Source organism: Orbicella franksi, chromosome 4, assembly GCF_964199315.1.
Source record: "Orbicella franksi chromosome 4, jaOrbFran1.1, whole genome shotgun sequence".
Classification (NCBI taxonomy): domain Eukaryota; kingdom Metazoa; phylum Cnidaria; class Anthozoa; order Scleractinia; family Merulinidae; genus Orbicella; species Orbicella franksi.
Window position 1 is genome coordinate 2442553 of NC_138148.1, and position 27248 is coordinate 2469800.

General features: G+C 38.6%; 4 protein-coding genes across 4 annotated transcripts in view; 3 read left to right on the plus strand and 1 right to left on the minus strand.

Annotated features, from left to right (window-relative positions):
- Positions 1–5: 5 nt before the first annotated feature.
- LOC145485875 (transcriptional adapter 2-beta-like) lies at positions 6–13021 on the minus strand. The gene is made up of 20 exons (XM_081464527.1): positions 12953–13021; positions 12763–12857; positions 12595–12654; positions 11980–12074; positions 11113–11153; positions 9560–9610; positions 9005–9058; positions 8734–8837; positions 7981–8053; positions 7094–7157; positions 6274–6320; positions 5455–5485; positions 4546–4625; positions 3963–4034; positions 3695–3762; positions 3119–3168; positions 2990–3018; positions 2679–2761; positions 2268–2330; positions 6–1725 (listed from the first exon to the last, which is right to left on the minus strand). The coding sequence occupies exons 1-20, from the start codon at positions 12969–12971 to the stop codon at positions 1603–1605; spliced, it is 1302 nt and encodes a 433-aa protein (XP_081320653.1). The 5' UTR covers positions 12972–13021; the 3' UTR covers positions 6–1602.
- On the plus strand, positions 13013–17727 carry LOC145485876 (uncharacterized). The gene is made up of 2 exons (XM_081464528.1): positions 13013–13090; positions 14950–17727. The coding sequence occupies exon 2, from the start codon at positions 14971–14973 to the stop codon at positions 16201–16203; it is 1233 nt and encodes a 410-aa protein (XP_081320654.1). The 5' UTR covers positions 13013–13090; positions 14950–14970; the 3' UTR covers positions 16204–17727.
- A 4782-nt stretch (positions 17728–22509) lies between these two features.
- On the plus strand, positions 22510–23787 carry LOC145485350 (uncharacterized). Its single transcript, XM_081464030.1, has one exon. It carries the CDS (start codon positions 22510–22512, stop codon positions 23749–23751), a length of 1242 nt encoding a protein of 413 aa, XP_081320156.1. The 3' UTR covers positions 23752–23787.
- Positions 23788–25807: 2020 nt separating this feature from the next.
- Positions 25808–27248, plus strand: part of LOC145485870 (uncharacterized) — a 4815-nt gene continuing 3374 nt past the window's right edge. The window contains exon 1 of the mRNA XM_081464522.1: positions 25808–27248. This exon is cut by the window's right edge and continues 66 nt beyond it. The gene's annotated coding sequence lies outside the window, so the exon portion shown is untranslated.

The following is a 27248-nucleotide window of genomic DNA, read 5'->3' on the forward strand; positions in this document are numbered from 1 at the left end:
TTTTTATTTCTTTTTATTTGTTATATTTCTCATGACTGTGTATCAACTGTTCTCGTCAGCATTTGCGCTTCTGTCTTGACGTTCTCTTCCTCCGACTGATACAATATAGACATTAGATGTCGTAAATGCCGACCTTGTACTATAACGTTATGATTTGTCACAACGAACATGTAATCCTGTTTTAGATTTTGTTTCATTACGTTCTGTCTAACACAATTGTTAAATATGGCATCGTAAAACTTAAATTTGTACTCCGATTCGGAGACTATCCGTTTGGTGGTCGGAATTTGCAAACTTTTCGCGAATTGAAGTTTCGCCAAATTTGCCTCTCCCATTGTCGGGAAAATAAGGACAAAAAAAATAATCACTGAATCACACTGAAGAGAACCGAGGATTTCTTATTACTGGGCCTGGGGCAAGCCCAGTTCTTGTAGTGGGTAGTTTTGTTAATGGCCTGGGGCGACCCCAGTTATTGTAGTGGATGCTGTTCAAACCGGCAGAATTTGAAAACGCCGTCTGTACGTTTTAGTGTGCACGGAAAACGTAATCATGTGATTTCCCGCCCGAGTTTTCCTCGATGACCGATGTTTGTTACGTGTTAAAATTTCTCTGCGTAGTGTGGACGGAAAACATGTAATGCGTTTTCAGGATGGGACGCCGTTTTCAACACATTTGGCCGTTGTGGCGCGCGGTTTCAATTTCTTCAAAAGGTCCTGAAGGCCTCCTCATGTCACACTTGAGGTCGGGGAGGGAGAGGGACACGGTCAGGCAAAATGCAATGGAATTTTGTAAAGCGTCACGGCAAGGCAACGAATCAGTGCTATGGGAAACTGAAGTATACAGTCTGGACAAGCTTCCAAAAAAATATGAAAGTTGATCTCAAAATGGGTAATTCGCGAATAATCACAGTCGTATCGAAGATAAACTCACCAAGTCGTTATATCTTTTCGATTTAGTTTTTAAAATTTTAACGACTTACAGTTGAGACGTGTCACATTCATCTTTGCGACTGCATTCATTATTTACAATGGAGTGTAAAACATTAATTCTAGGTAAAGCCTGGTTTTCACTAGCGACGCAAGCACAAGTGCAAGAACAAACGCAAGCAATAGGGATGATCCAAGTGAAAACGAAATTCGACACAAACACAAGCACAAGCAAAATCATCCGAACCTTCCGCCACTTTGGAAAACTGTTTAGGTGCGAGTTAATCTGGATCCAGTATTTTCATTGGCCAAACATAACCACGTGTGGTAAATATCCTTGTGTTTGTGTTATGCCTGAGCGGTGTTCCGTTTTCACTTGTTGCAACGCAAACGCAAGCATAAGCGCAAGCACAAGAAGAAAGAAAAATTTTGATCCTTGTACTTGTGCTTGCGCTTGTGTCTGCGTCAAGGCCGTTTTCACGGTGAAATAACAATTATTGTGTTTGCGCTTGGGCTTGTGCTTGCGTCGCTAGTGAAAACCAGGCTTAATTGTACACGGTACATTTTTTGACGACATTGCATACTAAGCTCCTTCATAGTCACTGATATTTACAATATCGAAGTCAATATTTATATTTGTCCTAAACTACATTGAGACGTCACTTTAAAGTAAACGTCACGAAGTGGCGACCCAGCCGCTTTCTTTAAGAAAATTCATGATGTGTTTTCTGTGTGTTTTGTCGAGGTTCGGTGGGTAACGAGTTTTAACCTGCACGCCTTGACGTCTGAGGAGATTGTCCTGTGGAAAGAAAAAAGAAAACCAGTTCTTTTTTATTTTTTAGACAGACATGCTTTACAATAACTGTGGAAATCCTCGCGCGTTCATTGGCTAATTTTCATCGTAAATAAGCGAACAGACACATGAATACATAATTTTGTCCCTTCTACTTTTTTATTGTAAAAAAAAAATTGACGTCAGTTTTTCATGCGTCTGTACTGTTACTGGCAATGAATTTCGTCATAGCATTGTAGTCTGCGGATTGGATATCGCCTCGTAGATCCACAGCTACTTTGACGATGTTATGACAGAATTCACGACTAAGAACAGGACAGACGCATGAAAAACTGACATCAATTTGTTAAATTTAGCCTAGTTTCCAAGCCCCATTAACGTGTTGGTCTTGAAACGGTGACTTTTTAAAACTAGGGTAGGTCTCAGTTTTGTTGAGATCATTAGAGAACATATAAGAAAATGGCTGCATACTAGAATGCATCAGGAAAAAAAACATTGATGAATGTAACACCTCGACACGTCAATTAACAAGGTTTGAATTCACTCACCTTTAATATAATTGTCTTTATTGTGATGTAAAATCCTGGTTTCATGTGTATGGACGCACAGAGCTGCCGATGAAAAAACAAATTCACTTTAGAATAAATCGACTAGCGTTCTATCACGAATGCTTCACTATCTATTCTGTTAAATAGTGAGCAGCCTAGCAGTGTGCGCTCGTTAACAAAATGGCGGCCGCTTCTTTGCGTTTTCGAAGTGCCCGTGAGGTTTAGAACGACAAGTAAATTTATACTAAAACAATTAGATTATTCGTTCTCGATTTCTACGCGTGATAGTTGACTTGGGCTGCGCTCACGCGATAGAAATCTCGAGCTCATAATCTAACTGTTAATTAGCCATCACAGTTGAACCTAAACTACTTACAACAAAATGTATGACTTCCTAATGCAGCGACTCACCTGTCTTTCGACCGGCGATAACAGTTTGTACGTGGCACAATTCTTCATCTGATCTGCAAAACTGGGTGACGAGAGTGCACCGTCTACAATGGCAAAACAAAGAGTTAAATTGTAGCGTGCGTGGACTGGCTTTCAGAATAAGACAAAGTTACCCCAGTTGTGTTGGGGAGAGGGGTGGGGAGAGGGAATTTGAGCAGCATAAAGACAGAGGCCCCTCTCCCCATTCTCCTCGCAGCTCAGGCAACCCAAACTATTCACCACAGAAACACAAACAGTGATATTTTTTAAATGTAATTTACTAACGTCGTTACCTTTTTCATCCTTTTCTTCCGATGCAGCCCTGTGTAAGCGAGATGTCCATGAATTAGTACGAACAGAAGAAAAAATGACAAATATCAGAAGTGAAATAATTACAGTTCCACGATATCAACACCACTCACTCATTCTTTTTCCCCATCGATACATTTGTTCTTCTCGGTTGTGCACCACCCTGACACAAAAATATCATCATCTTTTAGCAATTTGTATCATTACCGTACCCAAATTCACAATTAGCCAATCAGAAGCCGTGTCTACTGTCGTGATATCCTGCGATATCAAGTCACTGACCTGCTATGGCTTAGGTATCATGCTCACTTGGCCGAATTTGGGTGCGGTAAACACCTAACCGTACCTTTTTGGTACGCTTCGGCGGCATATCAGACTCGTTTGGTCTCGCCACGTATTTTGGCTCGACTACATCTCGCCGAAATACGAACTCGCCTGATATGCCGCCGAAGCGTACCAAAAAAGTGTGACTAGGTATAAATATGATGAATTTGGAAGCTGTGTTTACAGCTAATCAGATGCAAAAACCAAAACAAAATGTGTGATCTGGCTCAAGTACATTTCGGCATTCCGACAAGTTACTTGTTCTCATGGACTTTGATTCTTCCGTTCGCTTTTGTAGTTAATTTACTGGTTGGACTTATGACTACTAAATAACAACTCCTATTTCACCACTAAATATCGCCTACCACCATTTTCCTTTTGTTTTCTTTTCGTCTTTCTCGTCGCAATCTTTGTTCATCGTACTCTTGGCACTCTACAAATGACGCAAAATCGTTTAGCTTGCACAGCACTGACAGCAACAAAGGTCAGACAAATTATAATTCACGTACTTCACATCTCATGAAACTCTAGTATTGGTCATACATTTCAAAAAAAAAAAGTGCCAATGAATGAGGCAACAGTCGCTGGTTTAACGTGGATTGCTGAAGTGACCTTTGAGTAACACTGAATTACCTGCCAGTTTTGTGATTCCATTCTTCCTGTATCTCATTAAATCTTTTATTCTCGCTCTAAGTTCCCTTTCCCCTGCGAGTAAATGAAAAATAAACACTCACATTCAATTAACAATTTGAAAAATGCAAAGCCCCGCCCGAACAGTCTACACCCCCGACTCCAAGTTTGAACCTGCAAGTGTATCCATATAAACTTTTCTCATGGTAAAATGCCACTACTTTCAATTTAAGTTTTATGAAGACCTAGCTTTAACTGATATCAAGCTTAAGCCCATGACAAACTGAGGCACAAGACCAAGAGTGAAATCTTGAAATGAATGCGCGTGTACAGGCAGCCAGTGTAACTCGTACAATGCAGGTGTAATGTGGGAGTATCTGCTTAAATCAAGAATTAGCCTAGCTGCCGCATTTTGAACTCGTTGAAGTATAGCGAACTGCCCCTTGGGAATGCCGTACAGAAGGCTGTTACAATAATCTAACCTACTGGTAATGTTACTAATCTAGCAGTCGTCACAACTTCGATTTCGTAGTTATACTAATTAATAAAGCCTTATTTGTACAACGGAACTGAAAGATTTACTTACTTAAATGACCATTCAAAAATTCTTCCCATTCACTATGGCTCTTGAACCTTGCAAAAACTCTGGTAGCGTCCCGAAATTCCCTGTAAAAAAAGAGAACGATTCGTTCGTTCTAACTCTTTGAATATTGAATGTCTGTCAAGCTATAACAAACAAAAAAACACCCACGATTGCCAGGTAATTCTCAGGAGAGAATTAATTTTCCAGGGTCTAAGACTTTAAGTTGGCTTTGATGAGCTCATGAACACTCAGGTCAGCAAGGTTTTCCTATGAAACTCTGGAGAGTTTCTATGAGTGAGCGACGAGCGATATATATAATAAAGTCTTGATACTTAACAAGTATCCTTCGAAATCGCACAGAGTATCATCTGACACTTACCCTGCGAGGCTAGAGTTCGAGTAAGCTAAAATCAGACGATATTTCTCCAGATAGTCGGATTAACCTCTTACTAACCGAGTGCGAGGGCCGCACTGTGGAATATTGGCCCAAAGTCATAGCAGTACGGACTGAGCTCAGCGAGTTCCGTGCAGAAACGACCAAGTGCCGATATTGCCCAGTACGGCTCGAGCAGGCTAGGCTAGTAAGTAGTTTATTATATGGCACTTAAAAAAAACAAAATATACACTTGAAAACTGTCCATATGCCAATTATCCTGACCGAGAAAGAACCAATCAGAACGCTCAAATTTACACCAAGACTACATTACCATAAAATAAAATAGTTTATAATTTGTCAACAAATTGTCAACAAGCCACTCAAAATACAGTTGTTCAGCACTCTGTAACAGGTTGGAAGAACCTTGAGCATACTTCCAAATACGACAAACTAAATATAGCCCTGGCTATCTGTTATGTGCACTGTGAGTCTGTGACAATTTGCTGCATACAAAAACATTTTAAATAACAGCTAACCTGTCTTCTTTGCTGTACTTTCTACGAAGAGCTGAAAGAGCAAAGCAGTGGTCAACATCTATTTTTTAGAAAAATATCACTGATGTTGCCATCAATCGCAGACAATTAAGATCAGGATTAGGAGGGGACATTGTTAAAATATGCAATGGAATTCTAGTTCACCCCACTTTAGAGTAGTCTTCTCCATAAAAGACTACCCTTACGTTGTGACCGAAACAACCCTCTGAGTAACAATGTCCACCCCCCTCTCCCCTAACCACTCCCTTGCTAAAAAGTAGAGGTAACATTTCTCAGTTAGTAACAAGGGCGTAGCTAGGGGGGTCCTCGGGTGCTCATGACTTCCCTTTTGTAAGCTTAAGCAAACAACCTACAACAGTTGGTGAAAATGCCATGACAATATGGTGAGTACCCTCACTTTGACAGAGTGTGTCCCCACCCCCCCCCCCCCACCCTTTGAAAAATCCTGGCTACGCCCCTGAGTCAATCATTAAAGTATCTATGCACCAATAGAAATAATGCTCTGAAATGTGGCCTCAAACATAACCTCATTAACAGATAACATATAAACTTTGATTGTTGCCAAATGTTGGTAGACATTGATTATTTGACTTAAATATATCTGATCTGTAGGCTTTTTTTTGTTCACTAAATTTTTCAGTGGCATCTGCCCACCTTTAAAAGAGTGAAAAATATATAACAGATAATAGAAAACGTCATTAACAGATAGCCCACTCAAGTACATCATGTTATAATTTGTAGAATGACAATATCTGCTTATGCCACTTTCTTAAGATCCAGGACTTATTTCCCTTGTCTCACCTATTATTCTGTGTTTACTAGCAATAAGTCCATGCTGCCTTGCGATACTGTAAGATTTAACAAAATAGGATTGTTTAGATTAATGTACATATTAATGGCAATAATAGAACTGCTGCAATTAATAAATAAAAAATAATAAATAAACAAACCACTTCATTTCATTTAACTAAACTGTGTATTATGCATAATATTATCCATGGGAAGTGTCCTGATTACTTTGATCATTATATTCATTATATTAACAGAGATCATTACACAACTCAGGCGTCAACTAACATGGACTTGACCAGTCCTTTTTTAACACCAAGACCGGTAAACGTTCATTTTTTACAAGTGGCACTAGATTATGGAAAAAGCAAGACAGTGCCACAAGGGACCTCATTCTCCTTTGTGAATTTAGAAATCTAATATACAAGAAATACAAAGATCAGATTTCTAGAATTGACAACTTTATTACTAGTAGAAATTTTTAATGAATTTTCAATTATATTTTTTCTTTGTATTTTTCTATTTGAATCTGTAATTGTAGTTGTTTGATAGATGTTAACGACCACAATAATGAACTACTGGTTTTACCAGTAACTATGCTTTCGAATATAAATATTATTATAAATATTTTTAACTGAAGGTAAAGGGTATAAGTTAAGCTAGAAACACTTAAACCAGAATTACATGACAAGTCAAGTTATGTCCAGTTTAGTATAAAATGCACTCAAAGTAACTTACATGTAGTGCTCAATACCACATTGTTATGGTGTCCAAACTTTTTAACACATTGATCATTAAAAAAAATCTTTGGACAATCTGATGAAATACGTACTTCTTTCGGTGTTGCCTTTCCTTGAGTCTTCTTAAATACATGTCTATAATTCCTAGTTTCAAATCTGCAAAGAACAGGTCAAGATTATTAATGGTAATTGTTTGTCTAATGCCAGAATTTAACAGTTGTTTGTTTCAGTTGGTAGACGCTCAATGACATAATTGCCAGTTTCCTCAGACATTTACAGCTGCTTGTTTTAATCAAAAATAAATTAAATTTCAAACACATTGTTTGGTTTCTGCAAGGTGTATTAGTATTGTCAACAATGTAAAGTAGCTTTTTAAGTATTGCAAGTAGTGTAAAGTAGTTGTGTTGTATTCTAAGTTGTGTAAGTACATGTAGATGTATTGTAATGTTAGTCGTGTAAGTATCAGTACTGTAAGTGATGTAGGTAGCTCTTTTGTATAAAAAAAAGTTTAAAATAAAAGTAATAATAATTGGTTTATTTGAGAAAAAGATCACTATCCTTTGTTCTCAACTAACATTCTGATTGGTTAACTCTTTTCCAAGTGGCCCGGTTTCAGTTGTCGCACTGCAAATTTATTTTACCATCAAATAAACAAATTTACGTCAGTTTTTCATGCATCTGTCCTGTTAATGATCATGAATGTTACCAAAACATTGTCAACTTAAGTAGCTGTGGATCCACAGACTGCTTTGACAATGTTATGACGAAAATCATTGGTAATAACAGCACACACATGAAAAACTGACTTCAATTTGTTTTTGACAATAACAAATTGTCAAATTGTCTGCTCTCACTCGTTGACGCATTGCATAAATGATTAATTCATGTGTCTGTCCGCTTATTGAGAATAAAAATTAGCCAATGAGCGTGCAAGAATTTCTGCAGTTATCATAAAATACATAGCTTTGCCTTGTCTTACCTACTTCAACATCTTCATCATCATAACTGAACTGCAAACCACTTACAAGAGTTTCAGCTTCATTATCATATTCCTACAAGAAAGCATTCAGAATTATTCTACTCTGTACACTTGATATGTTTACTACTTTATCAAGTGATGGCCAGTACATGTATATTATTAACCGAGTGTAAGGGCCACACTGAGAGAATATTGGCTTAAGGTTTTGATAGGGTATACTGAGTACAGCGAAGTCTGTACAAAAAGAGTTAGGGCTGAAATCTTCCCAGTACAATACCGAGCAAGCTTGGTTAATAACAGATTTAACACACGACTGAAATGTTCAAGAAAATGCCACAATCACAGACCAGGAAAACATGCAAAATCCAAGCAGGAATTCTGATTGGGAACTGACTGGAACTAACCCTAACCCTAATTTTTACTCTTTTACTTCTGCCAGCAAACCCCAGTTGATTGCCATAACTTAAATGAAAACTTGAATGATAAACAAAATTTAACCCCACTAGCACCCTACTTGCCAACTCGTCTAATGAGACAAATTAAATTACTACTAAATTGCCAGTGGGAGAATAATTGTTCCTTTTCTTCCTCCTTATCCAGGCTAGGGATCAATATTGTACAATACAGTGTAGCCATCATTATTAAATAAAGTTTATGTCCTTATAATTATTACGAAATGAATACTGAACTCTACAATTATTTTTTGCAGGCATGGCTTCCTATCTATCTTATAATGAACTAACATGAGGTCACCTTTTCAAAATCATCTCTGAGCGGCATATATCCCAGCTCTTGCTGTTCAGTGATGCCCATCTCTACAGGTTCAGGGGGGTGCAACAGTGTTGGAGATAACACTTCTATAAAGAAAAGAACAAAGATAGTTCCCACCTTGAACATTTTATACCCTTCCATCAAATTCTTTGACAGAATTGAAATTTACTAAGGAGGGTAAATTAACAGGTACCAGCAAACTCTTCAAAGTTATCAACCTGACAAAATGACCAGGGGTAACATTTGGTCTTACCTTGATCAGCTGAAGTGTGATCGACTATCTTATTCTTAAATGGTTCCACTGTTGCTAAAATTAGAAAAAGTAATAATGAAAATTTACATGGGACTACACAAACAAGTGAACGAGCAAACAAATGAACGAAAGAACAACGAACAAACAAACGAATGAATGGATGAACCAACCAACAAACTTTATGAATGTGTTTAGTGTACCTAAGAAGGGGAGCCATCAACTAATAGGGGATGACTTATGTACATGAACTAATTAACAAATTATTAACAAGCATTTTGCAGGATCAAAAAAAAGAGGAATTGCATAGCAGGCAGCACTTGAATCCATCTTTTAGAAAGCTCAATAGATCATGCCTTTTTAATAGAACAAAATTACCTAAGCACCAGCCCTATACAAATGATTTGAATATGCTAAGCTATCCACTGGATAGAGATTTAATTGGAGTGTTGTATTTTGTGTAGCCTGATGTGCAGATTTTTCACTTCATTTTTATCACTACCAGTAACATCAATTAAAACAATTTAGTGAGAACTAGCGGTTAGAATAAAAAATTACCTTGCCCAACAGTTCCTGAGATGAAATGATCAGCATAGTGTTCACTAGTCTCTGTTGATGAAGGGCAGATTTATCAAAATTTATGTTCTAACCCATTTTACAGTTCCATATTTAAAGTGTATATGACACGAAAAATAATTTCTGCTTTCTGTACACTTTAAGTGACCAGGCATTTGAGCAGAAGTGAGGGATGGCTTTGTTATAATACAAACCAAAAGCACATTATCCTCAGCTGGTAAAGCAGTTTTCTCTTGAGTGTCTGTTGTAGTTCCCATTTGCTTTCTAACTGGTTTTGGCATTACCACACTAAGCAACATGGGTTATTGATCAAGCGTGAGATCAAGATTGTTGGATATTGGCCAAGTTCTTTTTTTGCATGTTTATGGATGTCGACTCTGTCTTACAAAAGAGAACGAGGCCAATATCCAGCTGTCTTGACTGAACAAGCTTGGTCAACACAGTGGGTACTCCCAAGCAGGCAACATAGTGCCATCTTGCCTGCTCGGGTAGCCAATCACAGCACAGGATTTGGTTCATCTTGCCCACTCACAGAGCTAGCCAAATTATAAATTGACTTGCATCACTTTAACATCCAATCAGAAGTAAAACCACAACGTAACCAGATTGTAGTTCATTTGCATATGTCTCCCTACACTTTTTGTCAGCGACACCTATATGCTTTGAGTTTTGATTGTTTTAGTGGAATGTCTGAGTGTGACTTGTGATTGGCCAGGGTGTCAACTGCACGGTCTGTTGACCGGCTGGGAAAGCTTCCATCGAAGGAACAACAGCTTTCGACAACACAGCACTTTATTCTCAGCTGACATGCAGCCATGTTCATTTTACACACACAATACGGCCCATGAGGAATACCGCTGACCCCTATGATACGATGACAGAATTATCTCCTATCAACAGGTCAACCCTAACTTAGCTTTCATGAAGAGGCCCAACACCTAAAAGACTGACAACAATCAGTCAGCATTGCATCAAAATGCACCACTCCTAAATATAACGCTTATTCCACAAGCGAGCATTGGATATAATATAATAGACAGCCATCAAGGTGCATGGTGCCAAGTTGACAGTAATCACCTCATATCCAACATGCATGAGTGGAATAATTGTTAACTTATTAAAACACCAGCCAAAATAGAGAAAGCTAAAATAAAAGAGATGTTAAAAGCCCCAAAAATTACACATATGCTTACCATTTTTGTAGAACATGGTATAATTACTTACATACTAATAACAGGAAGGCTAAGCCATTGAAATCTCTTAGATTGCATTATCCAATGATCCAGGTTTTAATAAATGCAGGTTTCTGATAGGGAGCACATGAACAACATTGTGCCAAAACACTGTGTCCGAAATCACCTCATATTTTGAAAGCTCTTATTGGCCACTATAAGAGTGATTGTGATTTCTGTGGGTGACTGCTTATGACATTTCATTCTTATAGGTAATCACCTTCTTCCAAATTTCTGAGGTGCAGGTAGCTTACGACAGCTTTAGCTTTTGATTATTTAAATTAACTAAAACTCATGTCCAACCTTTGCCAGTTTTGGTGCCAATATGATCAGCTACATCATCCCTGAAACAACAAATATTAGGAAAGGTATAGAATCAAAATCACTCAACCTTCTATGAAAACCAAAGTGCTTAAGCCATTAACTTTTTGTTAAAAAATTGGTATTCAAAATTGGGGGTATGACTTACCTGTGGAACCATCAGTTACTGAGGTTTTTAAACATCTTATAAATATTCACAAAAGAATTGATTTCTTAATCACCCATTTGTGTCTTTGACATTTTTGGTGAGTCCTGCTCTTGAGAACTTGAGTTCTTTCAAAAAAGTCAATTTTAGCTCAGCTCATTCAACTACATGTAGACACTGATGTCAATCAATCAAGAATCTCTATTATTTTGATAACTAAGATGGGTTCTGACAAAAATGAGTGCCTTGCCCAGGTTTGGGGGGGAGGGGGAATTCCCATATAAAAGGGACAGGGGTGCCCATCACAAATTTCAAAAAGAGTCTCTAAGAGGTAACAAGATCCTGTTTGTAAGAGTGGCTTGGAATTGTTTTCACCCCCAAGAGGTACCAATTTTAAAACAACACAATATCTCCTGTCATATTGTTTCAGCTCATTACCCTGCCGGTGCCGCAACAGCTCCCGATGCGGACTTTTCAAGGACAAACACCCTAAGGGATACCAAAACCAACCACTTTTTTAATCCCTTAAAGGTATGACGATCCTCCTCCCCCCCACCCTCCCCCCCCCCCGTCCTTTTTATATGAGAGTGACTCCCTGGGTGCCTTGATCCTTATCACTCTGACTTGCCATACTAACAAGATTACAGTGCAACATTTCTTGTAGCTTTTTTTTCAGATATCAGGTAAGCCACTAACTCACATACCAGTTTCCAAAGCCATGCTGCTCTATAGCATCTAACAGTAACACCTCTTCTTCTGATGTCCAGTCCTCGGTAAACAGTGGAAATGTCCCGCCATCCTTTGAGATACACATGAAATGTGTTACAAATCCTTTTAATAATCTTAGGTTATGCAATGTTGTAGAAGTTTAATTCAGAACCTGGGATGTAAGTGCTAACTAAAAAAAAGTCAAATTCTGAATGTTTACCATTGTTTGCCACAATGTTTGCCACTTGAAAAAAAGGGGCAAACGAACAACTATGATCATTCTTAACAATAGGACCTTCCAGTATACCAGATCATGATATACCCTCTGAGCAATGATCTCACGTATTTTTTTAAAAAAATGATTAAGATATGGAAAATGGTCACTCTTTGTTTTGACAGGTTAATGCATTCACAATTCAAAAGTACCTTGACATTATGTGAACTCTGCCCTCTAAATCCTCTCTTACACTTGCATCCACCATATATTTTGAAAATACACAAGTCATTTTCTATTTCTTAATACATTATTGATTTACAAATGAAATAAGTCATCGATCATACAAATTGAGATGTGACCTGAAACTGACATGTTACGTGATCACGTGACCTACCATAAGTTGATAGTCGTGACCTCTTTTGTGTTTGCCCATTTCTGCACCACAAGCGAAACACTAAAATGAAACCAGTCATAAGTCATAAGTAACAACAGTCATAAAAACACAAAAATCAATGAAAACAGGAAAAGATCAGCGAGTCAATAACAAACTTTGAGTCCTTACTTGAAGACACAAATCGAAATCAGTGCATTCTGCACATTTCACTCGAAGTGACGTGCAATCTGCTTGGCAATAGTTGCAGTGATATTCTTCTACACCTTAAAGATAAGGGAAACATAAGCCCCTATAAGGATAACGCCAGAAACATACAAGATTTCGTTATGAAATGGGGCGATCGAGGTAATTTAATTACCGTTTCCCGAGGCCGCCATGTTCGTTCACGAAGGACAAAGCAGTCAGGAGGATATCCCATGATTCGTTGCGCATTCCCTCGTCGATCCTTGAGTAGCTCGTCTATCGTAACTAACAGTAGCTGTATTAAATCTGAAAGGTGAGAACAACTTTTCTTTACAAATATTACTCGGTTTTTGGGTCTCCGAACATCGCGAGAAAGTTTCTAAATTCTGATTAGACGATTTGTCGGAGGGAACATCACAAACCTAACCTTTCTAGCTTGGGCGGTTTTCTGCCCCATTTCAGACCATGTGATGATACTCTTGAGAATTCAATTCAAACAGTCGTGTTTGTAATTAATCTTTTTACGATTGGAATTTTACACAATTTTTAGCATAGGTGTCCCCAATTAGCTTATTGTTTTACAGTGAGCTATTCATTGATCATTCATAAAAGAACAATCCTCCAGAGAATATCACTTGGTCTGTATAAAATGGTAAAACATAGACTGCCCAAAGTAAAAAGGTCTACTGTCCCCTCACCTTAGCCTGATTCGTCACTCGCTGTCATTGTGAGTGAACAACCTGCCCGGGGTGCACTTCGCCCATGTTTGGGTGTAGGGGTGCTGCCAACGGTTTGAAATTCCGAACTTGTGTAGGCCAAAATGTTCTAAAAACCCTACCTTTATTTTAAGACCCCATTTAGGGAAAGAGACAAAATACACGCTCTCTTGTTTTACTGGAATTTAAACTGTCTAATAGGCCATTGCAATCAGCGAAATTGTGTTTGATAGCTCTAAAATCAGTTATACAAAAGGCCATTGAGTTACTTAATGCAGCAAAATGCTGTCATAACATCCGTAGAGAAATCTAAGATCCCAGACTGATCATGTGACCGTACCCTGTTTGGAACAAAGGCAAGTAAAATTATATATCCACCCTAATTTTATCCAGCAGCACAAATAAGGGATTGCCCCTTCCCCCTGGCCTCTCCTATCTATCTTTTGAACACAGGATTGGACTAAAGGCCAGTCAGAAGACAGCTGGCTTTTTTCAGATTAGATAAAGAAGTATTGGATCATGTGTACTAAAGGCATCTACGGTCAAGTGTCGATCAAAACTTTCGATCGATATCCTCGATCAACATCTTGATCAATACTCAATCGACATCCCAATCGATATTCGGCAACACACTATCAACCCTTGATCGAAAATTAGTCCATTGTCAACTGAGATGTCAATGGAAGGTTGATCGAGTGTCAACCAAGGTGTCAGTGTAGTGTTGATTGAGTATCAATCAAAGGTCGATCAAGGGTATAAATCAAGGGTATCGATCAACACTTGACCACGGATGCCTTTGGTACAGATGATCCGAAACGTCAGGCAAAAACGCAGGGCACTTTGGTATTTCCTTCTTTCCAGACTTAAAAAATTAGTTGATGATCAGTGACATCAAAGTAATACTCTGTGAGGTTCATGAAAAAAATTAACTGAGTAGTCATTGAGTAGTGTGGATGATCAATGAGTAATCAACTATTAATTGATGACAACCAATTTGTGACCCATATCAATGTACTGATAAAAGTAAAAGGTAAAGTCTGCATGTGAGCCAAGGGGCCCACTAGGCCGGAGCTTATCCCGGTTTCTGTAACATGAAGTGACTAGGAATATTTTTACCCCCGCTGGATGGGATGCTAGTCCATTGCAGGGCTACCCCCAGCATTAAATTCACTGGTGCCCATTTGTACACCTGGGTGGAGAGAGGCACTGTCAGAGCAAAGTGTGTTGCCCAAGAACACAACACAATGTCCCCAACCAGGGCTTGAACCTGGACCACTCGATCTGGAGTCGAGCACACTAACCATGAGGCCATTGATTATCCATTAATTTATTTATGACTTGTTAAATTAGTGCTAGAATTTGACTTGTGGACAGGTTGGGGTGGGGGGGGAGGGGGGGCGATGTGAAATTAAAATTGAATGGCCCCTTACTGAGCTTTATTCCTTTTACTCATCAGCTCAGATACACAGTCTTCAAGATGACTACAATGTTTGACTACCTTAAAAGAGATGGCAGGAAAGTTTCCACACTGCGTGTAGGATCCCCTAGTGAAGACCTACGGGTCAAGTGTGGTGAGCTCATTCACAAAGCATCACAGGCACTACACACCCCAGAAAATTATGCTGATTTATTTCAGTATGGACCGCACAATGGTAGTTTAGCAGTCAGGAATGAGCTAGCCAAGTTCCTTAGTGAAGAGTATGGCGATAAAGTGGGCTGTGAAAATATCTGGGTCACTGCTGGTGCTTCACAGGGCCTTGCATGCATAGGAAATCTCCTCTTTCAGCCTGGAACTGTGGCTTTTGTTGAAGAACCTACATATTTTATTGGTCTAACAGTGTTGCAGGAGGACTATAGAATGAATGTGATTGGGGTTCCAACTGATCAAGATGGAATGATTATTGATGAGCTTGAGAAAATGATGGCTGAACATTTGTTGACAGCACCAGTCCCAGCTGGTAATAAACCATTTGCTGCTATGTTGTATTGCATCCCTACATTTAACAATCCAACTGGCTCTGTGCTCTCAGCAGAAAGATGTAAACAACTGATTAAACTGCTCCGACGGTACAACGTGCTGGCCTTTTGTGATGATGTCTACAACTTGCTTTCTTACATGGGTGACAGGCCACCATTTCAATCGCCACCGAGGCTCTTCTCATTTGATGACAAGACTGATCCTGATTACAAGGGTCATGTGATTTCAAATGGAACTTTCTCAAAAATACTGGGGCCTGGTTTGCGCCTTGGATGGATGGAAGTACCTGAACATGTAGAAAGGATTTTGCATACAACTGGCTATGCAAAGAGCGGAGGATGTTTCAACCATTACACATCTTGTATTGTTAGCACTGCCATTCAAATGGGTTTGGTAAAGGAGCACTTAGCTTATGTTCGGGAGGTTTATTATTCTCGACTTAATTCACTTTGTAATGCCCTGGATGAGTACATTCCTTGTTCAGTTACGTACACAAAACCCCAGGGAGGTTACTTTGTGTGGGTAGTTTTTCCTTCTGAAGTGGACTGCGACAAAGTCTATGATGTATGTTTGAATAAATATAGTGTTGACTTCAACAAGGGCTCAGGTTTTTCTTCTAGAGGGCAATATAAGAACTGCATGAGACTCAGTTTTGCATTCCATGATGGTCCTACAATTGAGCACTGTGTGAAGCAAATAGCTTTAGCAGTCAAAGAATGTTTTACTGGATGAGAATTATTAACACTTTAATGTACTTGCAGGGTCAGTATAATTCCTTAATATGCATTCATATTGTCTGAGATGATTAGATCCTTTCTTCTCAAAATCTGGCACCTTTAATTTGTTATAAGAAGGTTAAGAAACAATAAAAATTGACTGCTTCGGGAAGTAAGTATAAATAAATTTTGAATCAATATCCATTGCTACACGATCAGAATTTACATGTACATTTTTTATTATTTTAAAGTTTTAGAAATTATATTGTCTCCGAGGTTATATTCCAATGTCAAATGAGATTTTGAGATATTGTGGAAGAAAACTTGTATTTATGTGATATAATTTTTGGATTTTATCATGCTAAATATGAATATTTTCTCCGGGATGTCTACTTCTTAAATATATTAGTCAGCTGGTTGACTTTATCAAGAACAAAACTGGAGGCCATCTCTAGTGGCAAATGGTGTCCATTGGTTAAATTGAATTTTCTGTCAGAAATGTTACTGTTTGAATAAACCCATTCAGTAAAGAATATTTAGGTGATGTTTCAAAAAAAAAAAAAAAAAAAATCTTGCTATACCTTGTACATGCAATTGATAATAATTTATTAATACTTAGCCACATTAGCTTTAACTGGTCTTCATGCATGCATGATCGAATCAGAATTTGGGGTGCTTATTTACTTTTGTTACTTCAAGGGAGGGCACTTATTCAGGACAGGTCACTTATTCAGGACAGGGTGCTTATACAGGACAGGGCACTTATTCAGGACAGGGTGCTTATTCAGGACAGGGTGCTTATTCAGGACAGGGTACTTATTCAGGACAGGGTGCTTATTCAGGACAGGGCACTTATTCAGGACAGGGCACTTATTCAGGACAGGGTGCTTATTCAGGGCACGGCACTTATTCAGGACAGTGTGCTTTAATTTTAAAGAAGAGATCATTCATCCTCATATTGCTCTGTTACTTCTGACAGTATTCATATGTTGGTTGTTTTGTTTTGTTTTGTTTTGTTTTTAAGAGAGATTGACAATGCTATAATGGAACAAATAATCACTGCCATTTTAACCAGAACCTGTATCACTCAGAAACAAAAAATAGGTGGGCAATTTGTACGCATGTCAGCTTAGTGTCTGGTGGTTAAATTTTGGCAGCTTAAGGGAGGGGAGGGGAAGGTGTTTATTGGAAACAGACTACATATTTTATAGGGACAAGATGCTCATTTCGTTTCTTATTTCATTTCATTTCGTATTTATACTAATACTAATAGACATTAGTAGAATTCTACTAGTATACTAATGCAAATGCTGTAATCTGACTGGCTGAGCATTGAACACTATCAGCCATTAGTGAGCAGTTGCTGGAGGTCGTCTAGGAAATGGCGACGTTTTTTTTCGTTTTTCCAAAGTTTTGGAGGAAAATTTTGATGCAAATGGATAATTAAATTCCTGAGAAGTCTAAACGAAGGACATTAACGGTTTCTTGACTTTTAAAAAAGTTGAAATTATTGAGAAAAACGGATGCGCGCGCGCGCACAACTCAATTTTAAATAACAATAATAATACGTCAAGAAATAATTGGAAACCTTATTTGAAGTAAATTTTAGTGAGAATTCTACTAAAACAGTTAGATTATTCGCTCTCAATTTCTATGAGGTGATAGTTGATACGTCCTTCGGCCTCATCAACTATCACCTCATAGAAATCTCGAGTTCATAATCTAATTGTTAATTAGACATTAGACATTAGGAATTAAAAATATATATATAAAGCTGACGAATGTTGGACTAGTGCGTCTACTTTGGATGAATCAAACATCAACATTGTGTCGGGGGTGGGGAGGGGGAGGTGGACAGAAAGACCATATGTTGGCAAAAATGCGAAGTCGATAGATAATTCTATTTAAAGCTTAATTAAAAAACAGTATTTGAAGCTCACGTCGAAACGCCTTTTTTTATTCCGCTTCTCATTTGCTTGAAGAGTAAGAACAAAACGAATGTCGTGAAAAGATTTGACACAATCACTTTCATCGACTGAGACACAACCAAACTTTGGCAGGTTATCTCTCGTTGAAAACCAAGCATGGGTATCGATCGCGACCGAGTAAAGTTATCGGTCCCAACTCCTTAGTAAGGTTTATATGTGCTAACATTCGAGTCGAAAGATCAATTGGCCTTCATTGTGGTTTATATAATTTCTCCCGAGGTAAATTGTGGTATCTCATAATTTCAGATAATGCCTAACTAAATAATGGGGGTGTGCGACCCGCTTCCCAAAACCCTTACCCTATTTATGACCAAAATCTGCGATATTTCCTACCATATTTATGACCTGACCAAAAATTCGAAACCCTATTTATGACCTGACCTTTAAATCAAAACCCTGTTTCAGACCTGCGTTATATTTAGTTCCCTAGTTCACACCAATGTTAAATTACCGTAAACATAATTTGTGAAGGGTTTTTGTTGATTTTCTTCTCGATAATGATGAAAAAGTGGCTTCCTCTGTAAAAAAAATACCCCTATCAAGGCTAGAGTGCAAAAACCATACCTTGTTTATGACCAAAATGGCCAAAATCAGCTAAAATCGATACCCTATTTATGACCAAAACAGCTGAAAAAGCATACCCTTTGGGCCGCACATACTTATATAGCCCATATAAGGGAGTACCCCCTCCCCCACGCGGGCGGTTAAACTAGTAATAGTTTAGCCGCCCGCGCTGTACGATTATGGTTTCTTGTATTTTCTCATGTTTTATTCTCTCGTTATTGATTTCTTTGTTTTAATAGTGTTTTTAGCTTTGTCATATCGCTCATGTTTTAAATTTTCTCGCCCTAGGTAATAAAAACAACTCCTTGCGCAGGTCAGGACATGGGCACACGCTTTGTCCCTATATCGCCCACGAGGTGAAGGGCCGGATGACCCGTGAGATAAAAATAACCTAGCTACCTCGCTTACAATATTGGCTCAGTGGCCCTCACTGTATCGTATCCAGCGAAGATCGTGAATTTAATTCTCCAGTTTGGACGTCTCTTGAGATAACTAAGGTAAGAAACCTCTCTGATTCAAACAACTCGGCATTCGTACAGCATTAGAATTTCAAAACTCGTTTTCTACGTATTCATAATGACTTCTTTCAATCATATGCAGCCATATGCGAATCGACAAGACCGCCTCTTTTGCATGCTTTTGCCTCCAGTGAAGTGCAAATGAATGTTACAGACGAACAGCACGTTGCCGGCGAAATGTCTTAGCCGGGCGCTTGTACATTGGCTGTTCATGATCAAAGTATTTACGAGTCGCGATCGTCAGTCCTTCAAGTATACGTTGTGTTAAAGCCGGCAACAGGCTCAGCCCCGGGGGAGGGGGTACTTCCTTATATGGGCTATATAGATATGTGCGGCCCAAAGGGTATGCTTTTTCAGCCGTTTTGGTCATAAATAGGGTATTAATTTTAGCTGATTTTCGCCATTTTGGTCATGAATAAGGTATGGTTTTTGCACTCTAGCCTTGATATGGGTATGTTTATAAGAAGAAGCCACTTTTTCATCGTTATCGAAAAGCCCTTCACAAATTATGTTTACGGTTATTTAACATTGGTCTGAACTAGGGAACTAATTGTAACTCAGGTCTGAAACCGGGTTTTGATTTAAGGGTCAGGTCATAAATAGGGTTTCGAATTTTGGTCAGGTCATAAATAGGGTAGGGAATATCGCAAATTTTGGTCATAAATACGGTAAGGTTTTTGGGAAGCGGGTCGCACACCCCCACCCATTTTTTTCTGGGAGAACCCCCCGGGGGGGGCTTACCTTCGCGTTAATCAGACCGAAACGAGCGCTTTTCGGGCTAGGCTCGATTTCCGGCCCTCTCTGGAGTTCGGGCAGAATGTGGCGCTCTTTAGGCCAAACCGTGCGATTAACCGACGTTCTCTCAATTCTTACGCGATCCCTTATTTTCTCAAAGGGCCCGTTGGCGTGCAAGAAATGAGGTGCCCGAGAAATTTCGTAGTGTATTCCCACAAGGGACCAATTGTATGACGCTCTAAAGGAGTTTGAATAATGATTTGCAATTCGATCCGTTGAATTTGATCGAAAACTCAGAAAGCTACCGCTGTTTTTCGTTTAAAAGGCTACAATAAGGTAGAGACCTTTACCAGGAATCCTTTTTTTGTCGTTCTAGTACTGTTGTAGTCCTGGTGTAGGCATTTGGGGGTCTTTGAGCGATTTTTTTTTCTATACACGCGTACACGCGTTCTAAAAATAGACTTGTTAATAGTTTACACAAAGGTGACCCCGCTCTGAAGAATATTTTGCAAATGACCCGGCCTTTGCGAGGCTCATTGCTTAGGCCGACCTTGCCAGCGTTGGTCCTTGGTCAGAACAAAGGGCCAGTTCGTCTGTTTGTGTTTTGTTTTCCAGATCTTAGCTTTGAGCGTTAGAGTAGATATTGATTTCAAACAGATTTCGTGTCGTGTCTTCCAGGGTGCGATGACCTTTCTCCTTTGTCTTCACGCCCAGAATATTCAACATTTCGCGAATATTTAATACTGTTCGTCCGATTTGTTAGTGGTTTTCACTGATTATTCAAAGTTGTTTTAACTGTTCATTCAAGCACAGGTTTTAACTGTACTTCTTTAATCAACTTCAAGTCGCGGACGCCCACACAGCCCAACCTGTTCTTTCACAGGGAGCGCATACAGGCGGCGTGTCTGTTTTTATGTTCGAAATATAAAGAAATGTATGGGAATATTAAAGTGTCTTAATATCGTAAACTGATATCGAGTAATGTCCATGTTAAAGCTCAAAATAAACGTAAATCTACCTCAGTTGTTGTTTATTGTCGTTTCTGCGGCTCAAAATGGCGAATTTGAGCGATTTGGTCGGTTTTGCGTTGACTGTTACTACACGTTATAAGGAGACAAGGGTAGAAAGCTCGTTTTCGACCGCTCCAGCGCCAAGCCGATTTTCCCCCAGAAATTAGAATCGCCTGACTTCCAAATCGAATACCAGATAAACTGAAAGGTTGACGCTTCTTCTCGTGGTATTCCATCGAAGATCCATTCAAAATCCAAACGCCAACCGCCAAATAATTTTCGAGAAACGCAGCTTCCGAAGCGACCAGCATCCGCGGCCGAAATTTCGTGTGCCAAGGAGCAACAGTCAAGCTGTTTGCTCCACGCTGGTTGGATGATGTTCTATTCAGTAGCTGCATACCAAGAAAGGGAAGCACACCATTGCTCTCTGAACCCATGGTGAATTTTACTGAGTGGCAGTTGTTAAGAACCTGAAGAAAAATCAGGTAGTCCCTGATGTTGTATCTGACATTATGGTTAATGTGTCATCAACATGTCTCTTGTAGAATAAAGGCATTTTACCTTCACGCTCAAGAGTTTCTTCATTTGACCCCATGAAAAATAAAAATAAAATCCTCCCAAAAAATTGCGCTTTCGCTTACCATATTTCATTAGTGTAGAGCATGGTATAATGACTAAGCCAATGAAAACCCTTGAATGGCATTATCTAATGATCCAGTTTTAATAAAACTAGATATCCGGTAAGCACTGTGCAAAATGCTTGGAATATATTCTGTTTATTAAATTCTCATCATTGGATAGTGCATTTCTAGCCATCTGATTGATTTACGAAATCTGGGTTAGCAGCCATTACAACTGTTTGACCTTACATGGAAATTAGTGCTTTCCCGACATGCTTCAATCAACTCAAAAAGTGAACAACGCGCGAAAATATTCCCGCGTTTCCCACCATCACTTCGTTTAAATCAAACTGTAATGTCCACATTATCCAGTTGATTCAAATTATTTCATTCGCTCTTGCTGGAAACGAGTTGTTTTTGACAAAATTCGATGATACGCGCCTCGTTAGTTTATTTAAGCAATAGACCACACGTTTTTATGGTTTATAGGCTGATAAACCACGCGGGATGTTAGAAGAAGACGAGAAGAATTGGTAAATCACGAGCCGCCAGCGAGAGATTTACGAATTCTTCGAGAATAGGTTTTATTTAAATTGTAACAATGTTTGTAGAGGGCCACAAACTCATTAGTTTTTTAACTATTAAGTTTCACCTCTTTAAATAAAGTTTGATTGACTGATTGACTGATTGATTGATTGTTTGTGGTCTATTGCTTTTATATAATAATTCAGAAGACACGCGAAATTTCCATGAGTTACTGGCACAATAAACCATAGCTGCTTGACCAATCAGAGCGCGCACATTGATTTGATTATTATATAACACTTCATATCTAACACGGGTTCATGGAATAATTCTGTAATATATTTTTTTTATGACAGGACTTGATGCTAACCATGTTTTCAACTCAACATGACTATCTGGATAATGGACCTGAGAAAATTCACAGCTTAAAAGTCGGAATGCCTAACACTCGCTTGCAGCAGAAATGTGCTGAACTTGTTCACAAAGCATCGCTTTCACTTCACAAATTAGATCAGAGCGGGTATGCATTAAGATATGGACCAGAACCAGGCTCGGAGATATTCCAGCGAGAAGTAGCCAAGTTCCTTACAGAGCAGTACGGGGACACTGTGAATCATGAAGACGTGTGGGCAAATGCTGGTGCCTCACAAGGCCTTGCATTCATAGGAAGCGCTCTCTTTCAATCAGGGGATGTGGTGTTTGCCGAGGAGCCAATGTACTACCATAGTCTAGGCATCCTGAGAGTTGACCTGAAAATGAAAGTCATTGGCGTTCCATCTGATAAAGATGGAATAATTATTGAGGAGCTTGAAAAGCTGCTGATGGAGTATTCTAATGAGCTGCCGCGACCGACAAAGAAGAAGCCGTTCTCTGCTATGCTGTATTGTGTGCCCACATACAACAACCCAACTGGCTCCTCTCTTCCAGTAGAGAGATGCAGGAAGGTTATTGCATTGCTCCGAAAGTATAACTTGCTAGCTTTTTGCGATGATGTCTACAATTTGTTATCATACACAGATGACAAGCCGCCCCCTCAAAGGCTCTTTGCGTTTGACGACAAGTCTAATGCTGATTACAAAGGAAATGTCATTTCCAATGGTTCTTTTTCAAAATTCCTTGCCCCGGGGTTGCGTCTTGGGTGGATGGAACTCCCTGAACGAGTGCGCATGCTCTTGAACACAAGTTCTTACTCCAAAGGTGGTGGGTGTTTTAACAACTATACCTCGTGTATTATCGCTGTGGCCTTGCGAGAGGGCTTGGTTAAGGATCATTTGTTGATGGTTCGAAAAGTTTTCCACTCCCAACGTAACGCATTGTGTGATGCCCTTGTCAAGTATATCCCTGGGAAATGTTCCTATCAAAAACCCGAAGGGGGTTATTTTGTGTGGGTTACTCTTCCTTCAGAAGTCGACTGTGAAAAATTGTATGAAATTTGTCGCAAAAAGTATTTTGTAGAGTTCAACTACGGCTCAAGGTTTGCTGCTAGTGTTGGAAAGTTTACAAATTGCATGCGATTGAGTTTTTCATTTAATGAATGTGATATAATTGAACATTGTGTGAAACAAATAGCACTGGCTTTGAAAGAACTTCTGAATCATGCTTAATGGTTGAGGTGACTGCTTTAGTTTCTTAGTCAATATACATACCATTGTTATTGGTTGGATCAATTTCGGTGGCTTGGTAGCACGCAACCAGTCTTAAACTTAAATTGCCGGTACAATTGAATTTCATCGTTAGAAATTAAAACAAAATCCCATAGGAAAGCGAGCAATTTCAGTTTTTAGAGGACAAAAACCTTGTACCAGAATGATTTTAAGTATATTAGGGTCCTTTTCGCAGTTTTCTAAAAGCTAAAGCCGGATATAAATAGTTGCCTGAAATAACACCGAAAACAATTTCCCATGTAAACTTAACAATTCACAGAAATTTCATCATCAGTTTGATTTCATCAGTAATTTCAAGTGTTTCATATCGACTTCAAAATCTGTTTTCGACATTTGGTGTTGTTCGGAATTATTTCTTTTGAGAACATATTTAAAACAGTCGCATAGAAGTTTTGAATACGATGTAAATAATCTTGGTACAAAGTTTTTGTCCACTTGTTACCCAAACCTCAGGTGGATTCCGTCTTAAGCGGAAAAATGTTTAATGGTGAAGTGTGAAAACTAAAAAAAAAATAATAGATCGATGAATCATATACTATTCACAAATTATATCATGGTTCAATCATTCTCAAAGTACTTGTTGTTACTATTTGTCTTAATTAGCATTTTTGCCTACTTATTATTCAACTTGCTTTGTAATCATTCATTCAACTGAAGATGACAGAAGCTCTGTCGAAACATGTCTTGCAAACTTAAAAAATTGGTCGTTTTCCTTAAAATATTTACTGAGATAATACTTTCAAAAGAACAAATTGCCTTTCATGACACATGTCACGTGACTGATGTGCTGTCAGACCCTTTAAAACGCAAGCTAGATTTGCTCATCATCCTGGTCAAACAACATATCTATGCTTCTAAATATCTTCAGAAAGAATTTTCTCTAGATGAACTTGTAAATAAACTGATTGTTCAATGGAAACTAGAAAAATGTGCTTAAACGTAAAATCGCTTATCTAAAAAACACCACTTATGGAGTATTAAGTTGATTAATTAACAGAGTTATTACAATACAAGGTTAACGTAGTAAATCCAAAAATGCTCTCAATTAATATCAATAATGTAGTGTTAAAAATTTGTAATACTTAAAAGCTAATGCATAGACCCCCCCTTTTTTTTGTTTTTTTTTTTGTTTTGTATTTGTATATTTTTTTTCTTGTTCTGTGTAGTTACTTAGCTGTCACTTTTCCTTTTTCTTTTATGTATGAGAAAAGTTATTGAACATTGTAAAACTTCAACAGTGCATGTAAGTGTAATGTATGTGTGTTTTAGGTGTATTAATAAAGTGCTTCATTTAAAAAAAAAAAAAATACTGTTGTATCTATTTCGGATATAAATGCTCAGTTATAAAAAGCAGGTAGCAATATTTTCATTCTTTCGGTTTCATACGGAACTAAGTTCAAAGGGATGAAGATTTTAATTTTATCTTGCAATCGTATCGCAAAAATCTATGTTCGCCCGGATTGCTACTCCAAACATTTGGTCCTTTTAATAATTCAAAACAGTTGTTCAAGCCATGGCAAAAGGTCATAACAAACATGGCGAAGCAAGACAAGAAAAAACCTCGTGCTCACGACAACGAACTGCACGCACGACGATTACATCAAAATACTTCGGAAAAGCGATTACATAGCACAATCTTCGGAACAATCTATAAGTATTTTCGGAATTTGTACTTCAAAACTTTCCTTTTATTTATCTGTTTGCTTATTCTTATACACAGCCCAACAAGCTGTTGAAGCTTTACATTTTATTGTGTATAATAAAGTTGATTGATTCAGTGATTTAGATAACTTTTTCTGCCGGCGATTACAGACATTCTATTTGCGAGCTTGTTTCAGTATATTTTATCTTCTTACAGTATTTACCGAGATTCAAAGAGATGGAGTGTGTATATTATTTTAACCCAAATAGTTTTGAAACGTAAAATTATGTTCAACAATATTCCTCAATCACTGACCCGAATAGTCTGTTACCTGAAGCAAAGCAAGTCACTAGTTTATCTTCTTTTCGTAGCGCTGTATCTTCAACACTTTGTTAAAACTCTTTCATTAGATTTCGAGGTTCCGTTACCTTGATTCATTATAGTAAAATTGTAGACGGTGATCTTCGCCTAAAAATTTTTTAGCCTGCGAACAGGCTCCCGCGGCCGGCGAGCGCGAACGAAGCCACCCAGCCGCATATACCGTTAATGAAATAAAGATTTATTATAACGCCTACCTGAAATAGCTACCCAGACAAGCTTATTCAACAAATACATGCGCTTTAATTCCAGAATTTTTGCACTATAGAGCTCAGTTTAGGAACACGGCTTCTTTTAATTCCATACACGAGAGTGGCAGTAGACTGTTCACAGCCCTCTGTTTTCTCGTATTTTTATTTCGATCGTTGAACGTTCGGATAGAATCGCGAGAGAGCTGGACGCGAGCGCGAAACCATGCACCATAAGTGCCCTGACTTGCACCTCACCCGCGCGTGCTTCGGGCTCGCTTTTTCTTCCGCGTGCGACGTGCGCAAACAGAGAGGCTGTAAACAGTCTAGAGTGGCAGAAATCAAGCGTAGCCTGAAGTAACCATAACAGGTCTATAACGGGATTTTCTTCTCTGTTATTTTTGAGGGAAGAAGGCGGTGGTAAAGGTAAGTTAATATATCTGTCTGTTTAGTGAAAGGGAAATGTATTTAATGACGCTGAAGACTGATAACTCTTGCATTATTGTATAATAACTTTATTCACTCGTACATTTACAGGTTTTATATCAGTGAAATGTAAATACAGAGAAAAGAAAGTGTACGATATGTAGTCTCCAGTTATTATGTTTCTGTGGAGATTTAAGAGAAAAAAGGGAATACGGGTCAGTTATTTTACAGAAATCAGCCCGACAAATTTGCAATATAGTTGTGCGTGAATTTCGAATCTTGTAAGTTTCGTTGGTAGTTCATGATACTCCTTATAAAGTCTTCATATGAAACTTTTACGAGAATATTTCTTATACATGATTTGGATCCCAGCGCATGTCCGCCAGTGGGTTCAGAATCTCCATTAATCAGGGATGCAAATCTCGTAGCGAGTTTGGACATCACTGGCCCATTTGTTGTTCCTGTGTAAAAATAAAAATAACAGTTCTCTGAACTCTTCAATTACGTTCTTGTTTTCATTGAATGGGTATTGTTGCGCCGGTTTCTCTGCTCGGCCAAACAGCATGAGAAGAACGTCATTGCTGGAAGTCAACGCCGACACCGAGGTAGAGTATTGACCAGCGAGACCATCGATAAATCCTGTAGTTCGTTTCTGTTCCCTTTGGAGTGCCTTGAGGACCACATCTGTGTTGTGTACTCGACTGAAAAAAAAAATGTGATTATAGCAAGCACCTTCCTTGGTCTTCCTGACGCGGCCAAAGAAAATGCATGCATTACGGACCTATATGTAGATCGACATTCCC

Excerpts from the sequence above, each read along its gene's own strand:
- LOC145485350 (XM_081464030.1), top strand. The coding sequence starts at position 22,510 with ATGCTAACCATGTTTTCAACTCAACATGACTATCTGGATAATGGACCT.
- LOC145485875 (XM_081464527.1), bottom strand. Across the intron at positions 9,611-11,112 it reads TGGCACCAAAACTGGCAAAG|AGACTAGTGAACACTATGCT; the intron begins GTTGGACATGAG and ends CTTCATCAACAG. Across the intron at positions 7,158-7,980 it reads TGATGAAGATGTTGAAGTAG|ATTTGAAACTAGGAATTATA; the intron begins GTAAGACAAGGC and ends TGTTCTTTGCAG.
- LOC145485876 (XM_081464528.1), top strand. The coding sequence starts at position 14,971 with ATGACTACAATGTTTGACTACCTTAAAAGAGATGGCAGGAAAGTTTCC.